The sequence below is a fragment of the Eumetopias jubatus genome, unplaced genomic scaffold, assembly GCF_037043125.1.
Source record: "Eumetopias jubatus isolate StellerSeaLion01/CBP00866 unplaced genomic scaffold, mEumJub1_p1.0 scaffold_13, whole genome shotgun sequence".
NCBI classification, from domain to species: domain Eukaryota; kingdom Metazoa; phylum Chordata; class Mammalia; order Carnivora; family Otariidae; genus Eumetopias; species Eumetopias jubatus.
Genome location: NW_028274819.1, coordinates 57,149,706 through 57,167,476, shown reverse-complemented (window position 1 = coordinate 57,167,476; position 17,771 = coordinate 57,149,706). Strand labels below are relative to the sequence as shown.

Here is a 17,771-nt window from a genome sequence, read left to right as displayed (position 1 = left end):
TCATTTAATCCTCATAATAACCTAGTGGCATGGGTATTATATCAGGCAAACCAAGACTCAGAGAGGACATTTCCACAGCGGCTCAGTGATAAGAGGTGAAGCCCACATAATTCTAAAGCCTTATATAATTGGAAATAAAAAATCAAGACAAATCCTACCAAATTTAAATAAATTGAGGCAAGAGAGAGAAGGAAAGAGAGGCATTTTACATTGTACCTTTTAGAGAAAAAAACAAATGTCAAGTGAACCAACTGATAAATGGGATTTAAATAATTAACCTTTTTCACCAGAACTTAACAGAATGACAACATACAAGAATTCACATCATGGTATTTTCATCAAAGAGATTTCCCTAAATCAGGAAGAACAGTATTTCAGTCTCATATACAGCCCCTTCTTGATAAACATACTTATTTCATCTCCCAAGTGTTTGCTTAAAAGTACTACACTTATAGTTAGCATACCATCTTCTGGGCTTGCTTTCCTCAGTGGGCCATATTAAAGTGAATGCTTAATTAACTTGTTACATGACCTCATTTCATTTCTCAACCTGTTTCTCCATGTGTGAACTGAAGGGTTAAGTCATAGGATCTGATAATACTCTGGTTCTAAAACACAATGAATCTGTAATTCTTCATAGACATAAACATTTTTTTTCTATCTTCATTTTTGTTCGTTCCATGGTGTTCCCTTAGGCAGTTATAATGGAGTCAGACCACAGACATTTGGGAAAGTTTTCACACTAACAGAGATTTTTTCATCCTAGGTCATATTCCTGTAAAGTGAAAAAGCTGAAAGAATAATTGCATTCATTTCAGTAATATTAGTCACCTTGAAAAATATTTGTTTGATTATACTTTTAAGTTATACAGCAAGGAAAAAATTAAAAAAAAAAAAAACACCAAAGCATTTGGTCCACCCAACTGCCTTAAGTTATCACATTTGTTGTTCAATTTAAGGTCTGAGATCTAGGATACTGAGTGTTCTAAATGCCAGCATCTGAGCAGCAAACTATAATAAAATGAAAATGAAAGGTTATAAAGAATATTCAAATTTATAGGATAAAGAGAAGAGTTGAAAATTAAAGCCACAGCAGTGAAGCCTAATCATGATGTGAAAATCTCTACTTCTGGAAGGAGGCCATCAGATTTAACTGGATGCTATGAAAGCAAACAGATGCTAATTTAGTGAAAACAGCAACCCAATTCTGAACGGTCTGCATTAAAACAGCTTGATTAACAAAGAGAAGCGGAGGATTCTTATAGGAAGGAGTCTGTCATTCTTAATATAAGATGTGTCAGCAGGTAGTTAAGAATGCCTGAAGCAGGTAATAATAGAAATGAAGAGTCAGAAGTATAGCAGTCTAAAAACATTTGTGTTTTTAATATAAGTTTTATACCAACGAAAACCCAGGTCCTGGTCACTATTTCTATAGAGAATTTCCTTCTTTGCAAGCAATGTTCATGGTATCCTAATTGCTTCAAGGAGATACCATTAGAAAAATTCTCATTCATTTATTCAACAAGTCAGTGTTGCCAAGTCAAAAAGTAGGCTGAAGGAATAGAGAAATAGGGAGTCTCTCAGCTCATGGCCACTCTGAAAATTCCTGTCTCCTCCTTCCTGGCAAAATGCAATCTAGTTATGCTGAAGAGCAAGCTCCAGAAACATCTAGACATGCCACGGTGGCTGCAAGAAAACTAAAAGACTCTAGTCACAGGACTGGAACCTGTCTGACCAGTCTCCTTATATATAAGCATATATGACTGCCTTATGCATTCAGTCACAGAAAAGGTGTTAGATAATTAAAACAGACCATTCCTTCTCTCATGGGCATCAGATCTACATGCAATGACTATGATCTGGGCCCAATATTATCTGTTTTTGAACACACCATATTTTCTTTATATACTCTAAAATTTCTGTCTCTAAAAGAAACCAGAATCAGCCAGGTAAAAAAGACAACTCCTAGGGTTTAGTCCAAGATCTTCCATAGGAATAAACATAAGAACAAAACAATCAAGTAAATGGGAAAAGCAGCATTAACATGTGTCTAGGTGCCAATGATTCCATTATAGAAAAACAGTTACCCATCTTTTAGAGTTTTGTAAAAGTCTTGTTGTGGACAGGTCAGGAAGTTTCGAAAGTGCGTGCCAATTATACCACTCCTTCTGAGAATAAAACAACAACCTTAAGACATTTTTTGAGGGCTTGAAAAAGCCATATGCTCTGACTGGCTATGTCCTAGCTCAATGATTGTTTCAATAATCCATCCGGAACGTATCATCTAGCAGACAGTTAAGTAGCACAATAACAATGACTAATACATTTCATTTCAAAAATCACTTTAAAACCTACTTTTCAGTCCTCAGTGAAAGAAGAAATAAAGGGTAAAAGAACATTGTGGCTGGACTCTGGTTACATTCCTTCGTGTTTTGTGGTCTGAGCCTCAAAATGAATGCAGCACAGATTTCAGAGTTTCCCTTTACAGTGTGCAGGTGCACAAGTAATGGTTTAGGCAAGGCATCAGCAGTTCAAACCTGTGTTTCAAACAGGCCAGACAAAGAACTGTCTCCACCCACCTGCACAGCAAAACTGGCTAAATAGGACTCTGAACTCCACTATCTCATGTGCCAATAGCCAGATGAAGCAGGTAATCAGAGAGGGCAGAGGCTGAGATTCGTAGGCCGATTACAACAAGTATAATGTATCCGATGAGTCATTCAATTCCTATTTTCCATCTCCCATGAAGACCTGATTCCATCTAATAACCTGGAAAGGTTTACATCAACATTGACACACTCAGAAGAAAAGAAAACCAGGTCTCATCTGCTATTCCAATGATCCAGGCTAAGAAAAACTGAGAGATTGATTCAATCAACAAGCATAATCAATAAATTTATTTTTATTTATACATCTATTTGTACATCTATGTTGTTCCAAAAAGGATACAAAGTGTTTTACTAAACTGCATAAAGCCACCTAAAATATTTGATAGTTTATAAAATCTAAGACAGCATCAACTGTGAACTGCATCATTAATTTATGTACCACTAAGAAAAGATAAATGCTCTCAATCATAATATGGCATGCCATTAATTGTAAGATGCACCTCATTTTTAACAACATGAAAATGTCAAAAATATTTATATTAGAATCAATAAAATACAATATATGTTTCAGTAAAGGGGGAAGACAGAGGTAAAATGCAAAAATTAGTTCACAAAAATGCAATTCCTGTGTTTCTTGTGGCTGCCAAAGAAATGGGTAACACAATAACCTAAATCTAGCTGGCCTTCCCAAACTAGTTAGGAAAATAAATTAATTGATAAACAAATTATTGCTACTACTCACACTGGGGCATACTATTTGGAGCTGCCCACATGTTAAGCTGCTCCTTCACAAATTAAAGTGTGCAGCTGATCTGGAGAGAGAATATCATTTTAAGGGACACCCTTCCTTCAAGCTCCCAAACTGCTTTTCTTACATAACTAATATTTTAAGTCATATCACAATGTACAAATTTGATAATTTGATAAATTTGATAAAAACCTAGAGATATTTAATTTGTTTAATATGGAAGCTAGGGAATGTTGGGAGGAGTGACCATTCTCAAAACTACAAGGTGATGTTATGTGGTCATGCTTAATTAAAATCATGGGTCCCCTTCATCCCTTATAAGTAATGTTTTTCATCATTAAACAAACAAATGGAATGATGGCAGCTAAAAAAGAGGAGGAGGTAGATCTAAGGACTTGTCCCTCCAGAGAAACTTTTTTTTTTAAAGCAAAAACTGTTAGAATCAACTTTACTAAAACTCTGGAAAAAGTCAAGAGTGTACAACAGGCTGAACACTGAATCAAGAAAAAGGAAACTCAAAATCAAGAGGAAAGCTTCACAGAATTTCTATTCACACTATCCTTAACTCTATCCCCAACTCAGCAGTGATCTTGAAGAAAGTAGCCTGCCATTGTGGGGCCTTGATCCCCAGTGCATAAGAGAGCCAAGCAGACTTTATTCCAAAAACATTTATGTCTGTCTGTCCTAATTTGTCTGGGGGCTACTCGAAGTACAATGCAAGGGGCTTGCCTTGGCTTTGCATAGTCCAAACTACTCACTCAGAGGTGAAAAGCAGGGGACATTGTTCAAGATATAAGGCAAACAAATCCCATAGCCTCCTTGTACAGAAGATCAAGGCTGAGACATACAAAAGACTGTCTAAAACCTGGGAGGTAAAGCTGGGGAGAGTTTCTTTGAAAAATTAGTGTTTTCAAAAGTGCCTGTATATAACTGGGGAAGGAAGAAGTTACCTACATGCCCAGAATAGGATGCATACTCAGAAAAGACCTGAGAAGGTCCTAGGCTTTCACCTTTGGCTGAGTGCTAGGCTTACTGAAAGCAAGAAGTGAAGGCTTCATGTTGAAATGAAAGGACACCAGACAAACTCAAAGCTGTACAAAGAAATAGTGATCGCCAGTAAAGGTAACTGCATAGGTAAATGAAAAAGTATTATGGGCACACAGTGTATAAAGATTAATTTCTGACAATAACAACATAAAGGTGGGAGGACGGAGATACAAAGGGGCAGAGTTTTGTATACAATTAAAGCTAAGTTGTTATCAATTCAAATTTGACTGTTATAAATATAGGATATTTATTATATATATTAACTGTAATCCCCAGGGTAATGAATAAGAAAATATCTTTAAAATATATTGAAAAGGAAATGGTATACCAAATCAAAAATGTGTACTGAATCAAAAAAAACGGGGGGGGGCCGTAATGGAAAAAATGAAGCACAAAAAGGTATACGAAATACAGAAAACAAATAGCAAAATGAAAACAAATAGTACTTCCATACAAATAATTATATTAAATGTAAGCAGATTAAACTCTCCAATCAAAAGGCAGAGATTTGCAGAATGGATTAAAAAACATGATCCAAATATGCTGTTTGTAAGAGATTCATTTTAGATCCAAACATACAAATAGGTTTAAAGTGAAAAGATGGAAAAGATGTTCCATTCATACAGTAACCAAAGGAAAGCTGGGGTGGCTATACTAATAGCAGACAAAACAATCTTTAGGTCAAAATTGTTACAAAAAGCAAAAAGGGTTGGGGCACCTGGGTGGCTCAACTGGTTAAGCATCTGCCTTCAGCTCAGGTGGTGATCCTGATCTGGGAGTCCTGGGATCAAGAGTTCCAGGTAGGCTCTCTCTCAGCAGGGAGTCTGCCTGTCCCTCTCCCTCTGCTCTTCCCCCCTGCTAATGCTTTCTCTCTTTCTCAAATAAAATCTTAAAAAAAAAAAAAAAGGCAAAAAGGTCAATGAACGGGTCAATTCATCAAGAAGAAATAACTAAAAACAGAAGCACCAAACAAAAGAGCCCCAAAAGAGCCCCAAAATGAAGCAAACATTGACAGAAATGAAGACACAGTCCTACAATAATAGTTCAAGAGTATATTTAATACTACACTTTCAATAATGGATAAAATATCTAGACAGAAGATCAATGAAAATATAGAGGACCTGACAATACTATAAAACTAACTACACCTAACAGATATATATAGAATACTGCATCTAACAACAGTAGAATACACGTTCTCCTCAAATGTATGTGGAACATTCTCTAGGATGGATCATATGTTAGGCCACAAAACAGTCATAAAAATGTTAAAATACTGAAATCACACAAATTATTTTCTCCATCACAATGGAATAAAAGTAGATATAAATAATGGAAGGAAAACTAGAAAATTCATATATATATGAAAATTAAACAAACTCTCTTAAACAACCAATGGGTCAATGAAGGGAATTAGTACTTTGAGATGAATAAAAATAAAAACACAACATACTAAATTAATAGGATGTGGGAATTTATAGAATTAAACGTTGACATTAAAAAAAAGAAAGATCTTGGGTGTCTGGGTGGCTCAGTCAGTCAGGCACCCGTCTCTTGGTTTCTGTTCAGGTCATGATCTCAGGGGTTGTGGGATCCTGGGATTGAGTCCCATGTCAGGCTTTGTGGTCAGCATGGAGTCGGCTTGTCCCTCTCCCTCCCCCTCTGCCCCTTTCCCCCTACCTCTCCCCTAGCTCTTGCACGGGCACTCTCTCTCTCCCAAATAATAAATAAAAATCTTCAAAAAAAGAAAGATCTTATATCAATAACCTAACTTTACATCTAAAGAAACAGAAAACAAAACCCAAAGCTAGCAGAATGAGGGAAATAATAGAGTGGAGATAAAATAGAGAATAAAAAAACAGTAGAGAGAATCTATGAATGACAGATGAGACTGAGAGCAGCTTATTAGTCACATACAATCACAGCCCAGGGAGGAGGACACTACATGCCATGCAGGGTTACATGAGGGTTACACACAGGAAGATAGTGAACAACCAGGGTCTGTGGGAGACAAGACTTTTTTGTATTAAAAGGAGGCAATGCTGACTGGTCCCTGTGGGAAGATGTGATTGGTTTCTTTCTACAATTCCCTGGCTGGCAAGGAACTGAAATTCACTACTCAGGAATAAGAAGAAACTACACCTAGGTCCCTGGATAAGGAGTCTTGTTTAGATAAGGGACCTTTATCCACAGGAGCAGCAAAGGGAGGGGATATTCTAGGCCTTCCAGGTTTCACCAGACATCAAGGCTGCACATAATACATACCTTAGTTTTAGGCCTTAAACTATAACAACCACACAGAGAATGGGAAGAAAATATTTACAAATGATATATCTGATAAGGATCTAGTATCCAGAATACATAAAGAAGTCTTCCTGCTCAACAATTAAAAAAAAAAATGAATGATCCAATTAAAAAACAGGCAGAAGACTTGAACAGATTATTTCTCCAAAGAAGATAAACAAATGGCAGCAAGGACACAAAAAGATGCTCAACATCATTAGTCATTAAGGAAATACAAATGAAAATTACAATGATATTCACACCAGGAAATGTAAAGTGGTGTAGCTGCTCTGGAAAACAATTTGGTGGTTCCTCAAAGAGTGAAACATAGAATTACCGTATGACCCAGAAATTCTACTTCAAGATGTATACTCAAAAGAACTGAAAATGGATACTCAAATACTTGTACATGAATGCTCAGAGCAGCGCTATTCACAACTGCCAAAGGTGGAAATAACCCAAACGTCTATCAACAGATAAATGGATGAACAAAATGTGGTATATACATTCACTAGAATATTATTTGGCCGTAAAAGTGAATGCAGTACTGATTATGCTACAACATGGATACCCCCTGAAAACACAGGCTAAGTCAAAGAAACCTTAAACAAAAGGTCACATATTGTATGATTCCATTTATATGGAATACCCAGAATATAGGTAAAGCTACAGAGACAGAGAGCAGATGGGTCACTAGCAGGAGCTGGGGGGAGGGGGTACTGGGCGGGGTAAGAATAGGGAGTGACTGCTTAATGAGTACAGGGCTTTCTTTTGGGGTCATTAAGTGTTTTGGAACTAGACAGAGGTGGTGGTTGCACAACAATGCAAACATACTAAATGTCACAGAATTGTACACTTTAAAAAAGTTAATCTTACGTGAATTTCACATCAATTTTTTAAAAAAGAGAAAAGAAAACCCACCAATGTCCCCTTTTGTCAAACATATACATTTCAGGATCTCTTTATATGTTTCTGAAATAATACTTCGGCTATCAACTAACCAATGGTTTTAAAAGGCACTGATTTAAAGTAAACATGTGCTCCCTGCCCTCTATTTACAAGCTGAGTGTCACTGTCCTACCAGATACAGTACTAAATTCCTCCATTTGGTGCCTACCTTTTCTGCCTCTCCTCTTGCAGTTTCCTAAATATAGTGGAGAATATTTCATTTCTTCATTCCAATGAACACAACAGTCTCTCAATCTAGAACAGCGGTTCTCACCCGACTGCACATTAATAAAATCACTTCAGGAGCTTTAAACAAAACAAAACAACAACAACAAAAAACCCCCCTCATGTCTGGGCCCTGTTAACTGAATCAGAATTTCTGGGGAAGAAGACAGGAATCTGGGGGTCAGGAGCTCATTTTTAAAGGCTCCCCAGGTGACAATAATGCGCAGCCAGTGTTGAGAATAATTGACCTAGAATCATCTATATCCACTTCCCTTTAGCCAAGTGCAGTGTTTTCTAAACTCCATCATTCACATATCAGTTTTGGAAAGTTGTGTTTTTCTAGAAATGTAGCCAATTGCATTTGAATTTCAAATTGAAAGCACAATGTTGTTCCTAAGATCTTATCTTTTTTAATGTCTATATATCTGTAGTGACGTCTTTTTTTCCCTTTACTTACACTTGTTTCGCCTATCTCCTCTTTCTAAATTAGTCTAAAGGGCTTATCCATTTTCCAGTTGTTTCAAAGGCTAGAATTTTTTTCTTTTTTTAAATAAAGATTTTTTTATTTATATGCCAGAGAGAGAGAGTACACACACACAAGCAGTGGGAGCGGCAGGCACAGGGAGAAGCAGGTTCCCCGCCGAGCAGGGAGCCCGATGTGGGACTCCATCCCAGGACCCTGGGATCATGACCTGAGCTGAAGGCAGACGCTTAACGACTGAGCCACCCAGGCGTCCCAAAGGTTAGAACTTTTGCCTGTATTTTTTTTCCATTGTTCAGTTGTCCATCTAATTTCTGCTCTTACCTTTCTTTCCTTCCTTCTAATTTCCTAGGGTTTAATGAACTCTTCTTTCTCTAGGGGTTTCAAAAGGAGACTTAGATGAATGATTTGTAAATCCTTCTTTTTTCTAATACACACACATTTAAGGAAATAAATTTCCCTCTGGGAACAGATTTAGCTACACCTTACAAGCTTTCATATGCTATATTCTCTTATCATTTAGTTCAAAATAATTTCAAACTTCCTTTACAGTTTCTTCTTTGACCTATAGGTTTTACAGAAGTATACTGTTTAATACCTGTACATTTGGGGATTTTATTATTAATCTCTCATAAATTCCACTGTGGCCAGTAAACATACTGTAAATTACTTCAATCTCTTGAAATTTGTTGAGGCCCACCATAATCAATTTTGGTAAATGTCTCATGTATACTTGAAAAAGAATGTATTTGGTGTTATACGCAACTAATGAATCACCAAACACTACATCAAAAACTAATGATGTACTATATGTTGGCTAACTGAACATAATAATAATAATAATAATAAAGAATGTATATTCTATAGCCATTGGTGCAATATTCTTTACCCATAACTCAGGTCTAGTTCATTGCACTGTTCAAGTCTTTTAGATTCTGATTATCTGCTTTATCTAATAATTAGTAAAAAAATTTAAAGTCCTCTGCTATGATTGTGATTTCCTTGTAATTCTGTGAACTTTTGTCTGTATGTTTGAAGTCATGCTTTTAGGTATGTGTGTGTATAACTGACAGTTTAAAACACCCCACTTTTTAAAATTGCCTTAAACTTCATTTTGTCTGATATTAGTGTAGTTATCTTAGCTCTCATATGGATATTTGCATAACACATCTTTTTCACTCTTATATTTTCGATATTTCTGTGTCCTTATATTTGAGGTACCTCTTGCAAGGAGGATAAGGGTAGTTTTTTATCTTTAAATAGTATATTAATAACATTTACATTTAATGTAACTGCAGAACAAGTTTGGGTTCATAAGTAAAAATTTACTATTTGTCCCACTTGTTTAATGTTTTTTCCTTTCTCTTCTTGCCTTTTTTTGGATTAATAAAGTACTTAAATTTTTTTCTATTTATATCCTGTATTAATTTTTTGCTTGTACCCAACAGTTCTTTTAGTAGTTACAAGATTATGACATGCATCCTTGATTTAGTAGTCTACTACAAAGCAGTATCTTTACCCTTTTCCAAACAACGCTAGGATCTTGGAATACTTTAACTCCATTTCTACTTCCCAACTTTTGTGTTAGTCATGCATTATAATTCCACATATATTTTATGTATATGTATTTCATTATTTTATGACCCTACCATTTGTTTTGTAGTCAAAATTAATTTAGATATACGCACCCTTTCTTTTTTTTTTAAAGATTTTGTTTATTTATTTGTCAAAGAGAGAGAGTGCACAAGCAGGGGGAGCGGCAGGCAGAGGGAGAAGCAGGCTCTCCACTGAGTAAGGAGTCCAATGTGGGACTCGATCCCAGGGCCCTGGGATCATGACCCATGCCGAAGGCAGATGCTTAACTGACTGAGCCACCCAGGCATCCCACATACTTACCCCTTCTATTGTCTTTTTTCCTTCCTGCAAATATTTCCATGTTTCTGTGCTATGTTTATTTTTATTCTGCCTTTAGTTTTTCCCTTAGTATAGGTCTACTGGGATGCATTTTCTCAATTTTAATGGTCTGAAGTGTCTTTTATTTTGCCTTTAATTTGAAGGATTATTTACTGAGTATAGAATTCTAAGTTGGCAGTATTGTTTTATAGTACTTAAAAAAAAAGATTTATTTATTTGAGGGGGGGTGGGAAGTGGCAGAGGGGGAAGGAGAAAGAAATCCAAGCAGACTCTGCACTGAGCATGGAGCCTGATGCTGGGCTCCATCTCATAACCCTGAGATCACAACCTGAGCCGAAACCAAGAGCTAGACACTTAATTGACTGCGTCACTCAGGCACCCCGCTTTATAGTACTTTTAAAATGTCATTGCATCACCTTTATGGTTCCTAAAGATTCTATTGAGAAATTAGCTTTCAGTCTTATTAATGCTCTTTTAATGCTAATCTGTCTTTTTTCTTCTAGGTACTTTTAATATTTTCACTTTGTCTTTGGTTTTCAGCTATTTTACTATAATTTCCCTATGTTTGCTTTGTACTTACTATGGGTTGTATTTAATGCTTCTAGAATTTGTAGCTTAATGTGTTTCATCAAATTTGAAAAATTCTATCATTACCTCTTAAAATATTGCATTTACCCTATGTACTTTCTTTTCTCACTTTGTGACCCCAATTATACGTATCTTAGACCTTTTTATTGGGTCCTACATAAGTCTAGCACTTTTCTATATAACCCATCTTTTTTGTTCTTTATGTTTTGGTCAATATATTTTCTACTGACCTTTCCTCCAGTTCACTAATCTACTTTTCAGACATGTACAACCTGCTGTTCAGTCTTTTATGCTTTTCTTGCTTGTCTGACAAATCTTTAATCATTTCACTTGGTAACTAGCAGGCAACAGGTACTACATGAATACCTGCAGAGTATATAATACTTGTTTCTCACAAAAGCAAATTATACTTAAAATGAGTCAACCTTGCTATCATTAACAATTTTAAGAAGTGTAGGATTTGATTTATTATAATCTAAATTAATAACCACATTCTACTTAAAAGAAATGGAGCACTTTACAAAGGATATACAAAAAATCACCACAGTCTAGGTCACATTTCATATTTTTAATATACTCCATGTTTCAAATTGGCTTATGTTAAAAGTACATAAAAAAAGATACTTACTCTCTCTCCTTTTCAGTCAGCTTATCATTGATATTATCTTTGATTGTTGATCTAGATCCCTTATGAATTATAGGATATCTTAGGGGCACTTGTAAGAAAAAGGAAATCATGGAGACCAAATGTGCTGTGTAACCAAGGGCAACAGCAATGCTTCCATCATCTTTTGCTGTAAATTCAAAAGCAGAGAAAAAGCAAACAACTATTTACCTTATAAACGTAGCTACAAGATCATAACCAATTTCAAGAGAATAAATAAAATATTAATCACATCTAAATTACATGAATTTTATACAAATCTAAACATATTAACAAGACTTGAAATTTCATCTACTATATTTAGAACTATTGTTCAATAATTACTGTGATGAGATTAGCATTCCATATACATCTTAAGAAAGAGTTCTTAGTACACTCAAATATCCATTACTTTCTTTCCTTCCCAGCATTTTTTTTTTAAAGGCAGAGATAATACCTAGTCTATCATACGATGTGAAAATGAGTTTCAGAGGTTTAATCATAATGCATTATATGAGCATTATGTATTTTATTCATTACCTTTATAATCAATATAGTTGTACTGTTGTACTATTGTACAAATTAAGTCTAAGGTGAAGTAAAAAAGCACAATGCATCCTTATGGGATATGTTCTCAATATCCATAAAGATGGTGTTGCATAAATAAGACTGAAATTTGACATAGGATAGGGAAGAAAAATATTTTAAACAGTAAAAGTAAAATGTCAAAAACCACAGTTAATATATATCCTATTCATGCAATTTAGGTGGAAGCAACTATTAGGAAAAAAAATGTATGTACCCTACAGTCAAACACAAGCATCTATCTTTTTTTTTTAATTTTATTGTTATGTTAGTCACCATATAGTACATAAGCATCTATCTTTTAAGAAGTCACAGATAATTACATTTTTAACTCACCATCTAGATTTCTGCTACTACCTACCAAGTGATAATAATCATCAGGTACTCAGAACAGAGTAATACAACAAAACATTTTAAGCCTGCCCCAGGAGGAAGAAAAAAGCAACTGTTTGGTATATAGTATTCCCAAAATACTTTTAAAAGTTCACATACACACACTCTGAAAGATTTAACACATAATCTAGACTATCTCAGGCTAGAGAGAAGCTGAAATAATTGAGATATCCTTGGCTTGACTGTTTCCTGATTTCTAAGGGTACCTTAACTTCAATTATTAGAAATGTTTTTCACATTCTTTTTAATATTTATACTTAGTTATCTAAGTACTAGCTTCTTGTTGTAGGAATGCCCCTATAGTCATCTATTCATCAGTTCGTTCTCCACCATTGACGACCATGGCAGATTCTTGGTTTCTCTTTGATTATACTATAAAAATAGGTAACTTTCATTGTATACTGCTCTTCCGCCAGGAACTGACCATAGTACTTTATTTATGACAGTCATCAATTCATCAACAATTACTAAGCTGGGCACCTTTTTATATGCTATTTCATTCATTTCATAGATGAAGAAACTAAGGGTCAAAGAAGTTAAGGAATCTGTCTCAAGTAATAGAGTAATACAATATAGGTTGGCCTGACAACAATGCCTCTGTCCTTAAGCACTCTACCATACTGTCTCAGAAGTTTACTGTGGAACACATAACAATTTCTTAACTTGGGAACCTAGAATGTACCAAGCAGATGACACACATGTACCACCTCAGTTTCTTCACACTTTTCTTGTAAGGGCAAAGAACACAGAGTTCCCGGTGACTTGGACCACGCTAGACTGAGAATGGGCTTCTCAAACTAATGTTTGATGTTCTCTCAAACCAAACTGATAAAAAAAAAACAAACAAAACAGCATTCATTTCAACTCACTACTCAGTCATGCCCTAACTGACAAGAATCCTAATTGTTTTTAGAGACCATGTCCTCTTGCCCCAGTCCCACCCAAGTACCTTGAGTACTATAACACTTTACTTCTTTTGAAGTCTGTATATCACACCACCTTAGAGACTAAAATTAATTACACTACACTGTAAATTCATTACATTATAATTTAATCATCATATAATGTTAGAGCTAGGAGAAACCTTTAGAAATCACTGAGTCTGATGCTATCAATTTAGAGATGAGAAAAATGAGATTTAGGTGGTATAAGTGACTTGCTCAGAACCATATAGGTAAAATCTATGAGTGATGGAATAAGAGGGAGAATTGTATATACACCCCTGCCCCCCAAAATACCTATCCCTGGAGTCAGAGCTGGGACAGTGAGTTCTATCAGAGGTCACTGAATCCTGCGTCTCCTGCTTTCCATAAAGGATAGAGCTTATGGAATTTGAAATATTCCTATCAGTAAAAGAACTTGGTCTTTAAGAAACTTCTTTTGAAGGGAGAGGAGAAGAAGAAGACGATTTACAGTAATAAAGGATAATGCTACACTAAGTTTGGACCTTCCTGTATGTGCTTTACACTAAGCTTTTCCTTTCCTATGTGGCCGGACAGAAAAGAATTTGCAAACTTCTGGAAAGCAGGAGAAGGCCTCTTAATTAGCCTTCCGAACAGCTCAAATGCAAACTGAATGCTTAAAAACAAACAAACAAACAAACCTATCCAATGCTAAACACGCAAGCATCTACATTTTTCCATATTTCTAAAAGCTTAATACTAAGGAATTGCATTTGCAAATCTTGAGACCACATCCACATATCTATTAAAAGAACAAAAACTAGTCTTCTAACACACCTCTCTTCAATGATCAAAACAATTTTGCTTAAATTTAAGATAAAAAGGCATCTCTAAAAGAAGTCTCCACATGGAAATAAAAATCCAAACAGAAACAGCAAAACCTAGAAACTAGATAATACTGGAAATCAGCTTTGATTCCGATTATTTGCACTCACCATTGTTTCCACCACAAGACTCCCTGCTCCACCTATTAAAAACCCTAGGTTGTTTCCCATTCCAGGCCACGGTGCTCAGGCACAGCCTCACTGTTAAACACCATGGTGTTGGATTTCCAATATTGAAGCTTTATATTAAAAAGCATTTTAAAAGACCACGGGTGAGGCATTACAGGGCCCAAGGGTATTCCAATACCCTCAAAAGGAAAACCACCTCCTGGTAGGGAAGTCACTTTCATCACCCCAAGACCACTGAACCTCCAGTGGGAAAATGTGAGCTCATGTGGTTAATTATGGCTATTGCCGGCCACGAACCTCAGATGTCACTTTCTGTTGCCAATCACTTTAGCTAAAAAACCAAAAGGTTTAAGGTTTCCAGCATTCCAAGATCTAAAGGACTTTTTACCTGCCAAAGCCAAAACCTGGCTCTCTGGGGTGTGCTTTTCCAGTAAGCATTAATGATGTCCCTAACACCAAATGCAGAGCAGAGGTTTGTGTTCCTTATGCTGCTCTGAGGGTTAGAAAGGTTACAGATGATAGGTTTGTTGGTGAGAAGAAGTTGGGGGAGGGGAGGGAAGGATTCAGGGAGGAACACAGGAATAAACTGTAAGACTCAGGTGTGTGAAAAAGATTCTATTTAACAATGTTTTCAGGGGCTTAAAAACAAAACAAAAATCTGCAGTTTCCTCATAATAATTAATTCTGATTTGTTTTTTAAATGTAGGATAGTTATTCAGAGTGGCAGCTTTTGTGTAATTTTTATGATAATAAATACCATCAACCCACAATGGCCATGACAATATTAAAAATTAATTCAAATGCCCCTTCAACTTATATGTTGGACAAACTATTAATATTCAAATGCATCCAAGTATAATAAGTGATCTAAAGGCTCTTACCATCCTGCCTTCCCAATCACTGAGGCAGCTGATTTGTTAAGGAACCAAGCACCCACTGATCCAGACAGGACAAAATATTTAAGACTCTAATCACTGCCACAGCATCTATGGAATCATTCCATGTTCTCAATGAGACACTGTTTGACATATGGTCTCTCCTTTCCAAGAAATCATGCCTGCATAAAGGGATACAGACACAGAAGGAAATCTGGGTCTCATTACCACAAAAGGCTCTTGTGTTATGGATTACTTAAAAACACACACAAACAATTTTTTTTACGAGAAATGTCTCAGTCAATGGAACTCAAATGAATACCCTTCAGCAGACAACTTTCTCCCATCATGTCCAGGCCTCCTTGGCATACTCTACCAGTAACTTACCCATTTAAAAAAAGCACAATAAAGGTTGGGCCGCTATGGTAGAGTTTCTTAGTGTCAACCCAAGCAATGGAAAGTTTGTCCCAGCAAAGTCTCGTGAATATCAAAGAATAACCAGTTTGGAGGTCCTGACTAGAGAAGGACCGCGAATGCAGCTGTTATAGAACACTAAAAAGTCGTCAGAAGTTTGGAAGAGGTTTTATTCAAAACAAGGACACAAAGTGCATCATGGCAGGAATAATATGAATCTTAAAATCAGGCTGACCAGAAATGACTTTAGCTCTGCCACTGGCTAGTATGAGTCTTTGGAAAAATTAACTAATCTCGCTGAGCTTCAATTTTCTTGTCTTAAGAAAATGAGTAGAATTCTTTCTCTCACAGAAGGAATTCGTCCTCACAGTTGTGAGAATTACACAAGAAGCACCACGCATAATGTCCCATGCTACCGTATTTCTCTACCCGCCCAATCTAAAATGTCCTCCTCCTCTTCCTTCAACAGGGAAACACTACTTTGTCTTTTAAGACACCTCAGGCACCATCTTCTCTGCAAAGGTTTTCCTGCTCCCCTCCTGATGGCACTGATTATTTCTACTTTTTTGAATCTGTGTCCCTGTTATAAACTTCAAAGTGTCTGACACAGAGTATGAAATCAATAAATATGTCTTGATGGCTTTGATTACAAGTTTAATGGCCTCACCTGGACTGAAATCTCACTGAGGTAGGATCAATACCCTACACATCTTTGCGTATTCTCAGCACCTGGCCCGGCAGGTGATACACACAAGAGGCACTCAGTGAATTGAGTATACGGAAGTGCCTTGCAGAATGCTAACATAAGATCTTAAAGTCTAACACTACCACATGTGCTTCTTAAAATTTCTGATTGCCGGGCGTCATAGGGATTGAATAGGGCCTTAGAGTAAAATTACATATTTGTTTCATTTCATCTCCCATTTCATTTTTCAGCAACTACACTAAAAAGCTAAACTAATTTTTTAGAGGGCAGGAAAAATATATTGTTTGGTGGACATACTAACAACAGAGAGCTAACAAAAGCTATGAAAAACTAGGGAAATAAAAAAAACTTCATATAAAACAAAAGTAGAATCAAGAAACATCTCCGAGTGGAGTAAGGTGACCATCACCAATACGGAGATCCTTCCCTTACTGCCTCCCTGCAGATCATTCTGTATTTAGCAGGCAGAGTGACTTTTAAAAACATAAATCAGCTCATGTCATCCCCCTTCTTAAAGCCCTTAAGGGTTTTCCCACTCCACTGAGAATAAAACATAAACTCCTTACAGTGGCCTCAAGGCCCTGGCTGACCTTTCCTACGTCCTCTGATGTAACTCTTCCCCCTGCTCTCCACTCTCCAATCATACAGCTCTGGTCTTTTCTGTCCCTCCTTCTTTCCCTCCTACTTTCTTTCCTTTACCTCCTCTCTCTTGCAACTAATTTCAATTACATTTATATAAATACTTTATATGAAAAGTGCTTTCAAATATTATCTCATCCAGCTGTCACAATAAATTATAGATGTAGATATTACCTCATTTTACAGTGAAAAAATTAAGCTGAGAAATTACGTGATGTGCCCAAAACATAGGTCTTTTCTCCCATACCCCCCCACCTTGAATTTTTTTCAGATATATCAAGCCTATTCCTCCATCATGAACTTTGTACTTGCTGCCCCCTCTTCTAGGAAAGCTCTTCCCCCAGATATAGCAGAGGTGGATTCTTTCAGCCTTCAAATTTTCTGTTAAATGTTTTTCCTCAGGTCTTCTCTGACTGCTTTATCTAAAGTAGTTTCCCTATTGTCTATGATAGTGTATTCCTTTACGAAACACTTGTTAAATATTTATTTTCTTATTTATTGGCAGTCTCCCTTAATAGGATATATGCTCCATGAAAGGAGAGAACATACTTGTTTTTTCTATCATTATATCCTCAAAACCCAGTACAGTGCCTGGCATATTGGTGTGCTCAATTAATATTTTTCCAATGAATGAATGTTTTGTATCCCTGGAACCTGGCACAGGGCTCAAGGTACTCAATAGGTTTGTTGAATGAATGAACAAATGAGGAAAAAGATGTGTTATGGCCTTCAGGCCATCATAACTGCTAAAATTAGCA

The 17,771-nt window shown here is 36.2% G+C and overlaps 1 protein-coding gene across 2 annotated transcripts in view; it reads right to left on the bottom strand.

Annotated features, from left to right (window-relative positions):
• Window positions 1-17,771, bottom strand: part of UVRAG (UV radiation resistance associated) — a 327,746-nt gene that overhangs the window by 115,450 nt on the left and 194,525 nt on the right. For both annotated transcript variants that reach the window (XM_028115861.2, XM_088017675.1), the window contains one exon: window positions 11,472-11,637. In XM_028115861.2, coding sequence (XP_027971662.1) covers window positions 11,472-11,637 — 166 coding nt within the window. The remainder of the gene's footprint in view (window positions 1-11,471; window positions 11,638-17,771) is intronic.